At 40.1% G+C, this 15,800-nt stretch overlaps 1 protein-coding gene across 1 annotated transcript; it reads left to right on the top strand.

Moving 5' to 3' along the window:
- Window positions 1-2,506: 2,506 nt before the first annotated feature.
- Window positions 2,507-7,229, top strand: LOC142490070 (keratin, type II cytoskeletal 6A-like). The gene is made up of 9 exons (XM_075591862.1): window positions 2,507-3,031; window positions 3,240-3,454; window positions 4,049-4,109; window positions 4,257-4,352; window positions 4,754-4,918; window positions 5,522-5,647; window positions 6,013-6,233; window positions 6,387-6,421; window positions 6,515-7,229. The coding sequence occupies exons 1-9, from the start codon at window positions 2,573-2,575 to the stop codon at window positions 6,706-6,708; spliced, it is 1,572 nt and encodes a 523-aa protein (XP_075447977.1). The 5' UTR covers window positions 2,507-2,572; the 3' UTR covers window positions 6,709-7,229.
- The last annotated feature ends 8,571 nt before the right edge of the window (window positions 7,230-15,800 follow it).

Consider the following 15,800-nt stretch of genomic DNA (forward strand, 5'->3'; position numbering starts at 1 on the left):
CCATGCTTGTTGTTTAAGACCTCGGTTCATTATTTGGGTAGTTGTACCACGCTGTTTAATTTGATGCCATCTCCATGCGCCAGAGTATACCTTTACCATATTGCACAAGGGGGTCCGAAAAAACTTTTTTCACACCGGCAGCAGGACTGAACTGTAATTTCCTACATATATGCAATTATTTGGGATAACAAAATAGTTTTCAGTGTTAAAATCTGTATTCACTCACACAGTTAGGGAATTCGATTTTGAAATTCTGGAGAACCGCAACCCTCGCCCCTGGTCTCCCACCCCGTATCTATCCCCCCGCCCCTTACACACACACACACTCATGCCCCCTCTACTTACGCACACACACTCCCCCTCTCATTTACACACACAGACACTCCCCCTCTCACGTACACACACACACTCCCATTTAAACACACAAACTCTGCCACTGAAACACACATACACACTTCCATTGACACCGACACATTCACACACTGGCACACACCAACTGTTACACTGACACTCACACACACACACTCTTGCACTGACTCTGACACACACACACACACACTCTTACACTGACACACACTTACTTTCTTACACTGACACTCTTTCACAGACACACACACTCAGACAAACACACTCACAGACACAAAAAGGGAATCCCCCCACAAAACAGAATCTGTCCCCCCACAAAACAGAATCTGTCCCCTATAAAACAGAATCTGTCTCCCCCCACACAACAGAATCTGTGCTGACCCCACAGCGAACCCCCCAAAAAAACAGAATCCCCCTACAGAACAGAATCTGTCCCCCCCCTAAAACAGAATCCCTCTCCCCCACCCCCCAATGGAATATCCAACTCTACCCCCCCCAAACAAAATATCGCTCTCTCCTCCCCTTCACTCACTCATTCACTCCCTCACCTTAAGGCTAGGTCCCGGCTGCAGGCCGTACATGTATGCACCTCCCACCAGCCCCTTACCTTCCACCTGGCAGTACCGAGTGGCTTCTCGCTCCCCGGCTCACTGCGTACTGTGACGCGTCAACCAGCACGGGCTACAGCAGGATGGTGTTCCTATGCAGCTATGCATCACATGGTGCGCCAGGGAGCCAATCAGATGCTGGGATGGGTTCTCTGCTCCACACACAAACCTGCAGCCTTGACACTAAACAGATGTGATGTGGCTTCAGAACTTCTATAGCCAGCAGAAATGGGAGTTAACGGCCCCTTATTACATGCCCGTAACAGGGGATGTTGCCTGACTGATTCCCGCACTCCCTGGCGCACTCCCGTTGGCATAGCGTGGCGGTGCTGCGTTCCCACTGTAGTATTGTTTAGGAGTCGTCATGTATTGCTTTCCTTGGCTCCTTTCTGTAGGAGCTAAATGATACAGTCTTCGTGTCTCCCAATGAAAGCTCATCTGTCACTTGTTGTGCTGCAAGCTTAGCATTGCAATCCGTTGCTGCAGGGGTGAGGGAGGGGGGGGTTCAGTGTGTGTATACTGCCATGACCTGGGAGAGCTCTAATGTAAAAGGGCAGGTCCTCTGTCCCCATCATGGCCGTGCCCACCCAACCCGTTTTGGCCAAGATCCCCACGCCTATAAAAGCTTGTAACACACTGTAGATGCCAGGATGCATGGTGGGCATGCAGGCCTTAGCCTAAGGCCGCGGCCCCAGTACCTTCTATAGCTGAGCGTACAAGAAAGGTCAAGATTTTCCAAAATCCAAAAATGGACTGGACGTCCCAAAAAATATATGTATTATAAAGTAACAGCAGCGCTTTAACATTTCAAGGATATGATCTTACCAAAGTGCTTATATATATATATAAATTAATATCTTCATCATAATAATTTTCAGCCCTTGTTGATCCACTGTTTGATGAAAGACTTCTCAGTGATCTACCAGGTACTCCTCCACTATAAAACCAATGCAGTTAATGCCAAATAGGGAACATTAACCCAAGAAGGGCTTAGTGAATCATGCTCTCAGTGCCAGGTTACTGCCTCCCAAGTTGGACAATGGCAAATAAGGAATATACGAATTTAGTACACCTATATGAACGCTTTAATTTCTTAAAATGTTATAAAACATTAAAGCATTTTTAAAAGTAAATTGAATTTGCCTATCTCTTTCATGTACTATGTAATATATATATCACATCAGATTTTATAAAGTGACTGCATTTCTATTGATGTTGACTAAGCCACTCTTAATTACATTATAACATCAAATTGTATCACTTTCACAAAATTAAAACGAACAAACTTAAAAACATAAGTGAGCAGTCAGCTTTACACCGAGGCTAGAAAGGCCCAGAGGTTTCTGCTACAATGACTGAGATTGCAATTTTTTGTACCTCATATATTTAGAGGTGTGTTTAATCAGATGAGTTCAATGTTAAGATTGCTGGAAGGCGTGCCAAGCCCATTGTTGAGGTAAGATGATGCATACACTTCCCTGCGACCAAACCCACATACAGAGACAGATAAAAGGGGGAATTCCATCTCTGAGAGATTCATTCTGCCTTTGTTCTGTGCTCAGCATCAGCATCACATTTGTTGCAGCTCCAGAAGGACCATGTCTATTTCTCGCCAATCAACATACTCAGTTGGAGGAAGCAAGAAAGGCTTCAGTGCTGCTTCTGCTGTCGCACAAGGAACAAACCAATGCAGCTTCAGCTCGTCCTCTGTAACTCGCTCTGGCAGCGGAGGTGGTGGCCGTGTTAGCCAAGCTGTCTTTGGAAGCAGAAGTCTCCACAATTTAGGAGGAAATAAAAGAAATTCCATCGGTGGAGGTTCCCAGTCCCGTTACGGATCTAGTGCTGGGTATGGTATTGGTGGAGGAGTAAGTTCTGGATATGCTGGTGGTGCTGGGTTTCCAGTGTGCCCACCTGGTGGCATCCAAGCAGTTACTATTAATCAGAGCCTTTTAGCTCCTCTCAACCTGGAATTTGACCCATCAATTCAGAAAGTACGTAAAGAAGAAAGAGAACAAATTAAGACCCTCAACAACAAATTTGCCTCCTTCATTGACAAGGTAAGAAAATGCACTTGTTTAGTTCACTGCATAAAAAAAAATATATATATATATATATATATATATATATATATATATATATATACATACATACACACAGTTTTGCTGTAGGCTACCTCATTTCACTATATCTCAAATGTCCTCATCACAGCATTAACTTTGTTGACATTATGAATATTTTCATAGTTTAATGTCTGTTGCCTTACAGGTACGATTCCTAGAGCAACAGAACAAAGTGCTGGAGACTAAATGGAGCCTTTTGCAAGAGCAGGGGTTAAAAACTGTTAAAAATAACATTGAACCCCTCTTTGAAGCCTACATTAATTCACTGCGCAGACAGCTAGACTGCCTAGGAAGTGATAAGTCTCGTTTGGATTCAGAACTAAGACAAATGCAGGATGCTGTAGAAGATTTCAAGCACAAGTAAGTGTGAAAAGTTAATTTTACACTTATCATGTACACACCTTAAAAATAGTTTAGACAGTATATTTAACTCCCCGTCAAAAACTGCACCGAAGGCAAAGCAATGTGACATACTTGCGCTTTATATGTTCTTAGCAAACAGTGCTAAGAGAATGTTTGTTCAAATAATCTTGCTCAAAATTCAACATTCTTGCTCCACTGTCACTCTTGCCATACCGTATGTAACTTGGTTTTAGAGTTAGTTGATTAAACAGGTTCCTTGTGGACATTAATGAATTTCATATAAATTATTTTTAATGTTCTTGATAATTAAATTAGCAGCTCAGTTTTTGCGGATCTTGAAATTACATTTTATTTTAATTATTGCATTGTAATGGTTTGTTTTGTCCATATTAAACCTTTAGCCCCAACCTCAACATATATTTCATATTCTTAAAAGATTAATTAAAAACTAGAGTGAAAATATTAGTTACCTATTTTATATTAGTACTGCCTACATCTCTGCTAGGAAGAGTTTTGACGCTGCTGATTACAAATAACTACTTGTATTTATAATTTTATGAATTCACAACAAATGCAACTTTTTTCCAACAGGTATGAAGATGAAATTAACAAGCGTACAGCTGCAGAGAATGAATTTGTGGTGCTCAAAAAGGTGCGTAATCAATCACATCAGCAAGAAACACATTGTATCAATCTCTTCTGTTTTAAAATCTTCCCAATGTTGTGATGTTTCTAAATGTTGCAGTTGTACTTCTAATGTTGTATATATGTATATATGTATCATGCTATTTTACTTTAGGATGTGGATGCTACATACATGAACAAGGTGGAACTGGAGGCCAAGGTGGATTCTCTGACAAATGAGATCAACTTCCTAAGAGCTCTCTATGAAGCGGTAACTATACTGATATATGCAATCCATGCTTCTAAGTAAAGTTGTAAATAATATAATATATAACATAATAAAACAAGCATAGTTCAATTTTTCGAGAGGGGTAGTTGCATCAGTTATTTTGGGTATGTATAGTACCACTTGTGCATACACTTCTTTTGAACAAGGTAGAACAATACAAACTCAGTGATAACCAGCTTAGAAATAATTTAAAGACTCATTTTGATTATAAAGCCAGAGGCTAGTCTCACTGCTTGCTATGATCAAAAGGATTTAATTTCGATCCCATAGTCCTGGTTGAGGCTTGATTAGTAAGTCACCATCTTAGTCAAGGAATTGAAAGGAGATATAGAAAGAGGATCTCTGATGTATTTGGGATGACTGAGAGTTTTTATATTTTTTAGGAACTGGCCCAGATGCAGGCACAGATCTCAGACACTTCAGTCGTACTATCCATGGACAACAACAGAGATCTGGACTTGGATGGTATCATCGCTGCAGTGAAGGCTCAGTATGAGGATATCGCCAACAAAAGCCGGGCAGAAGCTGAGACCTGGTATCAATCTAAAGTGAGTATTCAGTTAATACAATTCATGTAGTAAGGAGGACTATTATTGTATATAGATCACAAACTAAACAGAGGAATTACTTTAAATATCTGATGCTTTTAACACTTGCAAAATAAGTAAAACCCATTAGGTACATTTAAACAATAAGAACTCTCAAGAAGATACTTTAATTACAATAACTCTGTTATCCTTAAATTCTATGATTTAGAGACACGGATGGAGTAAGTTACTGTATATGAAACTGGACAACTTTTGTCAGCATTTTCTGTCTATGAGTTACAGTAACTTTGCCTTCAGCCTGGCATGATCCATTGAAGTAACTCCATGGTTTATTTATAAAACATACGCTACACACATTATGTGTGCCAATAATATTTTGAATTTACCATTTAACTATCACATTTGAGATGTTCAGCAACTAAATACTTTTGCAGTCTACTAAGACGATGAAGCATGTTTATGAATGAGCTCAGTTTTTTTTTCATATGTTCAGCATTTTCTACTCTCTAGAATACTGAAGGCCAGGGAGTAATGAGAATGTTCTATCTTTACTCTTTTAAAAAATTATGAAGTGTAAATGCTCTTTGTTGTGTTTCTCTGCAGTATGAGGAGTTGGAGAGTTGTGCTGGGAGACACGGTGATGATCTGAGGAATACAAAGACCAAGATCTCTGAGCTTAATCGTATGATTAACAGACTGCGCTCTGAAATCGACAATGTGAAGAAACAAGTAGGTTTAATAATGTGGCTTTAAGGATTTGAAAAATATAAAAGTGACAGACATAAATATTCTTCCCTGAAGCTAAGAGCTTAGTACACTGTCACATGGTCTGAGAACCATTTCATACTGTAAAGACTAACTTCCAGGAAACAAATATTAAGCAAATTGCTTTTACAGTTGTATTGACACATTATGTTGCAAAAAACACATATTTAAAACAAAATTGAAGACCATAAAAGGATCGAGGCATCTTTTTTTGTTGTCGCTTCTTTATATTAAGTCTATTACAATTATGTGTATAATATGTTAGTTGAGGTACTATAAAACAAAACCCACACATTAACAATGTCTAACCCCTTCTTTCTTACATGCAGATTGCCAAACTGCATTCTGCTATCGCAGAGGCTGAGGAACGTGGAGAGCTGGCACTAAAGGATGCCAAGCAAAAGTTATCTGAGCTGGAGGATGCTCTTCATAATGCCAAGCAGGACATGGCTCGCCAGCTCCGTGAATACCAGGAGCTCATGAATGTGAAGCTGGCTCTGGATATTGAGATTGCCACATACAGGAAATTGCTGGAAGGAGAGGAGTGCAGGTGGGCTACCTCCTATCTAAACCACATAAAAATCAAGGAAAATATGGATATTAATGTAACCTAAGATATGCCATTAACCTATGAATGTTCTAAAGATTGACTTTATTAAAAAGAAGGTTGTGCCACACTCAACAATTTTTTTCTTTGCTGCAGGTTGGCAGGCGATGGTGTGGGAGCTGTAAACATCTGTAAGTATGATTTTGTTAGCTGTCATCTGTGTGTTTTTTCTGTACAGTATGTTAACTTTCAATTGAATCTAATCATTTGATGTTTTTTAACAGCTGTTGTGAGTTCTACCTATGGCGGCAGCACTGGCTCTGGATATGGATGTGGTTCTGTGTATGGTGCTGGACAAGCTATTGGCGGAGGATACAGCATGGGAGGAGGAAATTCCAGCTCCGGAAGTGCCAGCAGCTCAAGTGTACAAATTGTATCAAAAACCTCACAAAGCTCACAAAGCACCAGGAGATTTTAAATTCCCCATACATGACAGCAGCATCAAACCCCATGACAACAATTTGGATTTATCCCTTTGGTCCAAATAATAAAACATATATGCTCTGTTATTAGCAGTTAAAATGTTGGGTTAACAAGCAGGCTTCTTATCTTTGTATTTTACTGCAATATTTCTGGATTTCTTTTGCTTGGCTACACCATGGCAGATATCACTTTTAGATGTACAAATTCATAACTGTCACCAATACAAACAATTCAACCCATATAGAAATAGGCTAAAGAAATCTAGATATTGTTCAACTAAAGAGCACATTTCTGCATAATTCGTTTGAATATACAACCTGATATAATGTATACAATGTTTGCAGGAAAATATATTAATTTCTTATGTGTTCGTCAAGTTGGCTGAACTGTTCACTGCTTCTATAAAGCAGACCATGCTACAGTATTTAGCTGTCGCTTAACTTTGTTGTTTCTATCTAAAAATGTATTGACATTCTTATAATTCTTCAATAAACTGCAATCATTCTCAAAACAGAATTTGTTGTCTTCTTTTACGGCCTATTCCACACGTTTAACGTGTTCACAAGTTAAATAGTTTTACAACATTAGTAACTATAGTGTTTCCATTCTACAGTGAAACTGCTGAACACATCTGTAGAAAAGGGCCTTGTACAAGTTTTCACTTAAAATGTAAGATAAATAATTAAAAGAAAGACACATTTTAGTAATATCTCATTAAAATCTTATACATGAGGATGAAAAAAGTTCTCAATGTTATCTCTTATCCTTAGTATCAGAGCCTGTAATGAAATCATATATTGTATTGGCTGGAGAAAAAGGAGGTATCTGTAGTGATGCCACTTTATAGATCAATGGTAATCTCTCACCTAGGACTAGATCTACAAAGCTCTGTTATTGACTTAACGAGATGCAGCATAAGTAAACGTCTTGTTAAATGCTAACGGGTATTTTCAAAGCTCACTAATGCTGCATTAAGTGCTGTTTATAGCCAGAACAGGCCCTTGTGTTACTATTAAGGATGTGAGTGTTAATTGTATTCTAAAAAGGTGCTCCCTCTAACCACGCATATACACAGGGATTTCATGTTATGTTAGTTAAATCATAGCTAAACTTGTCGTTACCCACATGTAGACCCTTATATAAGTATTTTACAGGGTTTGCATATGTGTAAGACCACAGTTAGCTATAATTTAACTATCATTCTGTTATTTACATTGTTATTTCTCTCTCCTGTCTTCTCCTTTTTAATTGTAATTAAACACCTATTCAGGGTCTTGGTGGGAGTAATGCTGCATTTGGGTAAGACAGGCTTAATATCATGTTATTTGAAGCCAACGCAAGGCAGTTCTAACTTAATATGACATTAAGCTTCTGCTAATCAGATAACTAATGGCCATTGGCTTTGCATATATTTAATTTTTTGGTTATCTGTTAAACTCTGGGAAAATAGCATCCTTTACCTATTTAGGTAATGTCACGTTATTTGGCCTGATTTACCTGAGCTCTTTGGATTTGCCCTCTAGTGCTGTATATTGTGTGAGTACTGGTCTGGAGACTATATCTACAGAAAAATATATAAGATCAGACAGCACCACATAAAGTAATGTCTGAGTTTTTTCATAAGGTGCATATGGGTGAAGAAATCTCCCATAATTGTCATGAAAATAATCTAGTATAATGTTACCCACAGTACTCTCAATGGAAATAAATTACTCAGAAGCAGAGATACAGTACATATGTAACACCCCTACCCCAGCCCAGCATCAGCTATAGGGTGTACAGTGAAAAGGAGTGTTGGTTATTAGTCTCTGTCGCTTTAAACAGGTTGTGTGCCTGCAAATAGGATGTAGATGCTCAGTCAGTTTACCTGATACCTCAACAGGACCGTTTTTCATCCCCGGGTTGATGGATTCACCGCTTTTGATGAGGAATATAATAAACTGGACAGGTTGCCAGGAACATTTAACTGGTTATTTGAACAGCAACATAGGCATCAACTGGACAGGATTTCGGCATACAGAAATAATACTAATCAGTCTCTCACTTGCGAGTCACATAGTGGCTCAACTCTCTCATAGAGCCTATTGCCCTGCCAAGTAGCAGCTCCAGACCTTGTCCATAAATCACTGGCAGTCCATCCCAGGTCCCTTCTTGGCCCTGCAGATGTAACTACTCCATACAGCAGTGTAGCAAAAAACTACTCCATACAGCAATGTAGCAACTTATCAGCACCTTTTCTAGGGAGCCCCTAGCACTGGGATACAATCCTTATGCTGAAAACATTAAAAGTGATTGCCTGCTTTACAGGCTAGGAGAGCCTGGAGAACTCACTGGAATCCTTTTCGATCTTACAGGATCTTCCTAATGTTATGGTGGTCTTCCCTGATGTTATTGGGATCCTCCCTGGGGCCTGAATTCAAAATAGAGGAACCCAACCTTATATAGTCAGGGTTAAGACCAAACACTCTGTCCAAGTATCTGGGCACAATAACTTTAGCAAAAGTATCACCACATATGCATGTGACCAACTAGCAACTTCTAGACAGAACACAGTGCCAGACATGTGCCATGAAAGTGCAACAATATAGTAACATATTGTGACTAACTCAAGTCAAAGCCTGGTGAGGACTTAACTCCTGCACTGCCTGCAGCTACCAGGGCTGACATGCAGGGCTAAGGGAAATTCTTAGCACGGTGCTACACATAGAACAAAATCTCTTATTGCGTCCAATCAATGTGATGTCACACCACAATAGGAATATTGTATAGACTGTGTCTCAATACTCTATTAGAACTTCTAAGAAAACTAGACAAGAAATATATACAGCAATAGGACACCATAAGATAAACAGCAAGAGAGAATTTAATACCTGGTCTGTGCAACCAGGAAAAGAGAACCAGTAATGGCCATCCAGCAAGAATCCCAAATACTATGAGATTATGAGCACAAATAACAATCACCAGAAAATGTGAGACAATATAAGAAAATATACAATGAAAGGGGGCTACGGTTGGATCACTAAGGCCCCTCTTCAAACCCTTTCCCACCTCTTTGTGGTACTTCCCTACTAAAAAGTCCTCTAATTTAGATAAGAAAAATAGAACCAGCATCACTTCCCATATTATTATTATTGATATTACTGTAAAAAAATCACCCCAAGAATAATTATTAAGATTAAAGTCCCTGAACAGTTTATTAATTGTAACTAACCATTTTTGGAAAGAACAGTCTGGGATAATATATCCAGTGTTGTACTCCAGCTTGATTTTTTTATCATCTCTAATTGTACACTATTGGCGTGAAGATCATGGTTTTAATGCTTAGTGACACAAATAAAAAAACACTCTTGTATCAAAAAGTGTAGCTTATTTACTTAAGAAAATTGGCTCAACCATTAAAAGCAACCAGGTATTTAAACATTTGTGATTGACGGTACATTCACCTTAGTAAACTTGACACTCTCTACACTTCAATATGCCGTTTTGTTCTCCAATGCAACTACAACACACATCACTGCGAAATGCTCAAAGAACTAGATTGATCATCACTCGTTCACCTTTCCTATCTTGCCTTCAAATACTTTCTGGGTAAGCAAATGGTCTACCTGAACAAGCTCCTCACCCCTATCACATGCAGCACTTATCATCTGAGATCTGACTCCAAAAGACTGTTCATGGTCCCAAGGCTCAACAAAGTATCCGGCCATTCCACCTTCTCCCACTGTGCACCCCAACCTACCAGAGACTCTCACATCCACAACCAGTTTCAGTTCTTTCAAAACCAAAGCTGTCTCACATTTTAATCTGGTCTGTAACTGTTATATACACCAATAATATATATATTATCTTTAACTGTGCATGCATTGTCTTGTATATAATATATAACCTGTTCACTTATGTAACTGTATTTGTAACCATTTAATATTTGTCATTTTAACTCTATGCCCAGGACATACTTAAAAACGAGAGGTACCTCTCAATGTATTACTTCCAGGTAAAACATTTTATAAATAAATAAATAAATAAATATTGGCTCTGCCAGTGCCTGCCTAGTCTGGTCCCCATGCAGCACATGTTCCTGTGATTGTAGTAGTATATCAATGTCAATATATAAGAGCAATTATTATTATTATTGATATTACTATGAAAAATAATCCCGATAATAATTATTACAATTACACAACAGTTTGTACTGTCAATTTTCGAATAATCAATGTGATAAACTAAACAGGTCTAAAATTCAGTTTCTATATCATTTTCTCTCTTCTGCAGTACACCTAGTGTTCTGTCCATTGCGCAGAAGGACAAGCAAAACATCAACAGCAGCAGTCACTTGTTGCTATTGCATAAGTAATATAACACTATATATAATAGAAGTGAAATAAAATAATAACATCAACATGTTTTCTAGTAAAAAATATCAGTTATAGGGGCCTATTCAGAAAGCTTCTGTAATATTGTAATATTGATCGGTTTGGCATGTTCCTACCGCACAGCATGAAATTTGTGAAATAAAGGTAATCAATAATATTTATCATTTTCCAGATATCGTTTGGTACAAAAATGTAATATCGATCAAGTTTGCAGTTGCTTTATCAGAGATATTACCGTGCAATTTCCCTCCGGCCAATACGAGCTGCGTAGAGAAACCTGCATCTCCTTTCACCACTCTTTACATAGAACTGAACCGCATTAATTTCAGGTCCGGGGACCCGCTGCTCTTCTGCAATTTTAAATGTCCCGCGAAACATGGCCGTGACATTGACACTTGAAGGAGTAACCAGCAACCCCTCCTGGGGCCTCTACCTTTGGAAGCAGGGTGTCCCGGATCTAAAATGAATGCGGTTAAGATTTGGAGACCTCCTGCTTCAATAAGATGTAATTTAAAATAAAATTAAAACAGGGCGATATTATCTTAGCGGCTAACCACTAAGGTAGTGAAGTGGTTAACCTCCACTACTCAGTTTGTTAGTGGTAGAAGGGTGGGTGAAGGTTATAGTTGCCCCAGGGTGGGTGGTTAGGCCTCCTGGGAGGGATTAACTACTCCCTTTCATTAGTGGTTACAATTGCTAAAGAAAGGAAGGGTTAAACCATCCTGCAACCCTCCTGGCAGACCTAAACACCCACCCTGTGGCAACTATAAACTTTACCCACCCCCTCAACCACCAACAAACAAGTTAATGCTTTTTAATCACTTCATTACCTTAGCGGTTAGTCTCTTAGGTAATGAAGGTCGCCTGAAATTTTTTTTTTTTTTTTTTTTACATAGGATTGAAGCTGGAGGTCTCTGGAGCTGAAATGAATTCAGGGATGTAGCAACAAAACATTTTTCTTCACATACACATTGAGATTCTGATGTCGCCACCCTTCAGTTTGCAATAATGAAATCTGCAATTTGCAAACGCGATGTGAATATCAGAGCTACCTAAATAGCACACAGATACCCAACAAACTCTGAGAAACCCCAAACATTACCACAATATATATATATATATAGATATCTATCTATATATATATAGATATAGATATATATATATATATATATATATATATATATATATATATCTATATCTATATATATATAGATAGATATATATATCTATATATATATATAGATATATATCTATATATATATATATCTATATATATATATATATATATATACAAAAGGAGTGCTAGTGGGCGTGGCTAAATGTATACAACAAAATACAAACAAAGATGCCCATAGCTACTTCCAATGTGACAAAAATATACAGTGCAATACCAATATAGTATCTTGAAAAAGGGTAATGTAGTTCAAACCTTTGGCCAACGCTTCTTAAGCCTACTAGTCAAGGCATGACCGTTAGCAGGTCCTAATACTCGCTGAGTTAAAATTCTCATTTACCAGTATAATAACAGGAAGTATTATTAAACATTGGATCTGTCGTAACCCAGCAAAATGAAACTGACCTGCCAACTTGGCAAGTGGGGAGGGGTGAGCTTAAACCTTTGGAGGGGAGGGGCCACTAATCTCCCTCACAGCTGTTTTTGGGATAGTCTATACAAGGGCGAAGTGATCCATCTTTCTTTTTTTACGAAAAAGAAGCCTGCGCCAGCAGGTGAGGAAGATTTCCGAATAAAGCCTCTCTGGAGATTTTCCTTAATGTACTGTCTCATAGCTTTAGTCTCAGGCAGAGACAGTGGATAGGAGCAACCTCTAGGCGGAATGGCACCGGGCAACAACACATGGGACAGTCATACGGCCGATGCGGTAGAAGTTCCTCGGCCTGAACTTTTTCAAAGACATCCCGAAATGTTTTATACAGTTCCGGGCTTTGTACTTTACCCTGTTCAGGTACCGATATCCATGTTAAGGCCTTGGGGGGAATTAGACACCACCTCTGACATGTTTGACTCCAGTGTATTGGTGAAGTCTCTGTCCAATCGATTCGTGGATTGTGCAACCGAAGCCAGGGAAGACCCAAAATGACCTCTACTGACGGGGTATGGATGGCGTCCAACTGTATGCATTCGGAATGGTCCTTCCCAGCCAGTAGGGAGATGGGTTTCGTCTGCAAGGAGATGAAGGAAGGTTGCAGTGGTCGGCCGTCTATTGCTTCGAGTCCTATGAGGCGCTCCTTGTATATTAAGGGTATATAATGTCTCTCCGCAAACCCATGATCAATGAAGTTCCCTCCTGATCCGAGTTTATAAAAGCCTGAGTAGAGACTCAGAAACCATCCCCAGATATAGTGATAGGGACGTAGATCCTGGTAGGAAGTTAGCCTGCAGCCATGCTCTGAAGCAGATATGCTTTTAAGAAGATATGTTTGAAGTAGTTATGAAGTTTAAAAAGGAAGACAATAGATCAATGATCTCATCTCATCTCTTCTCTTTCCTCAGGTAAAAACATATTCCAATTTGTCTCTTTCCTGATATCCTCCCCTGCTGTGTATTTAGTTCTATTTAAGTAAAACCATATTCCAATTTGTCTCTGTCCTGATATCCTCCCCTGCTGTGTATTTAGTTCTCTTTAGGTAAAAACATATTCCAATTTGTCTGTCTGTAAATCATCCCCCTGCTACAGTATCATAATTCAATTCAGCTTTCACACTTGTGCAAGACAACACCCCATCTTAGAAAACCATTTGCTTTAATGTCCCTCACATGTGCTAATTAAGTTTGTTGTGCCAGCTAGGTGACTTTGTAAAGGTATATAAGTAAACTCATAGCAGCCTTAGCTGCCTGCAGCCTGCAGCCATGCTCTAAAGCAGATATGCTTGTTAGTAGATATGTTTGAAATAGTTATGAAGTTTAAAAAGGAAGTTCAAAAGAAGTGGAAAAGTGGACAACACATACTGCTTCCGATTCCTGCATTTGATCTACGTTGGAAAGGAGGATATCATCTATCACAGACTTCACATCTCAACACTTAACGAAATTATGCACTTCCTTCCACCAGTCTCCTTATGTCTCTAACTCTATTCAGATATCTCCATCTCTCCTTTCTTCCCCACTTCTCAGTTCACATGAACTCCTTTCTCACCTGTGTCCTCTGACACCTCACAGCTATACACATTGCACTAAAACACACCCCTACAAATCATCCTCACACATTCTCCTTCATTCCATGCTTCTCCTCCTTGCTTCTGGGGATATTTCTCCCAATCCTGGTCCCTGCCTTATTTCTACGTGCTCTCGTCCTCGACTCCCACATGCAACTTCTGCTCCTTCTGGTGTTAACCCCTCCAACCTCATACCCAATCCCTGCCACCCACCCTCCTCTCTCCTTTTCTCCTGTGCCCTTTGGAATGCTCGCTCCCTTTCTAACAAGTTCCTCTATGTGTATGACTTCTTTCTCTCTCACTCTCTGCTTCTCTTTGCTATAACTGAGACCTGCCTCTGGAAGCTGCCCTCTCCTACAGTGGCCTTACCTTCTCCCACACTCCGTGCACCGATGGCAGGGGTGGAGGCATGGGGCTCCTGCTCTCCTCTCTCTGCAGTTACCGAACCCTTCTTATTCCCCCTCTCTTGCTTTTCCCTCCTTTGAGGTTCACACTGTCCAGATCTTCTCTCCTCTCCCTGTCCATGTGGTGGTCATCTATCGCACACCAACTTCAACTCATCCCCCTTTTGCCTTTCTCTCTCAATTTGAATCCTGGCTCTCTTTCTTTCTCTCCTCGGACTCCCCTGTTCTTCTCCTTGGGGACTTCAATTGCCACATTGACGACCCCCCTCTCCCTTGGGCTTTCAGCTTTCTTTCTCTAACCTCTTCTTTTGGCCTTCAACAGTGGGCTGCATCCAGCACCCACAAGGATGGCCACTACTTAGACCTGGTTTTCACTAAAAAACTTCTCTCTCTCTGATTTCTCCATTTCCCCTTTTCTTCTCTCTGACCATCACCTCATCTCATTCTCTCTATCTCGCTTCTCCCCATCTCCACCTCCATCTACCCCCCGGTTCTGCAGAAACCTGCGCTCTATTCACTTACCTGACTTTGAGTTCACTTTACGCTCCTCCCTCTCCTCTCTTAGCTCTGCTACAGACCCTGACAACCTGGTCAGGAACTACAACTCTGCCGTGTCCTCCTCTCTTGACCTACATGCCCCACTTTCTCTCTGCCGCACTCGCCCTTCTAACCCTAGACCCTGGCTAAATTCCCACACGCGCATACTGCGTTCCTCCACTCGTTCCTCTGAATGCCTCTGGAGGAAATCTCATACTCTCGCAGACTTCCTTCACTACAAATGTATGCTATCCTGTTTCAACTCTGCCCTCTCACAAGCTAAATAAGCATACTTTTCTTCACTAATCAACATGCACAATTCTAACCCACGCTGACTGTTCTCTGTCTTTGATACTCTACTCAAACCACCCTCAGCTGCCTCTCCTTCCTCCATCTCCACTCAGGACTTTGCTGACTATTTTAAGGAAAAGGTGGAATCCATACGGCAGAACATCCCCTCTGTTTCTTCCTCCCATCCTACACCTGTTCCTAACTCTCCTCCTGCCTTCCTTGACTCTTTTTCCACTGTCTCAGAGGAGGATGTGTCGCTGTTGATCACCTCTTCTCCCTCTACCACTTGCCCACTTGACCCCATTCCC

Source organism: Ascaphus truei, chromosome 3, assembly GCF_040206685.1.
Source record: "Ascaphus truei isolate aAscTru1 chromosome 3, aAscTru1.hap1, whole genome shotgun sequence".
In the NCBI taxonomy this organism is placed as follows: domain Eukaryota; kingdom Metazoa; phylum Chordata; class Amphibia; order Anura; family Ascaphidae; genus Ascaphus; species Ascaphus truei.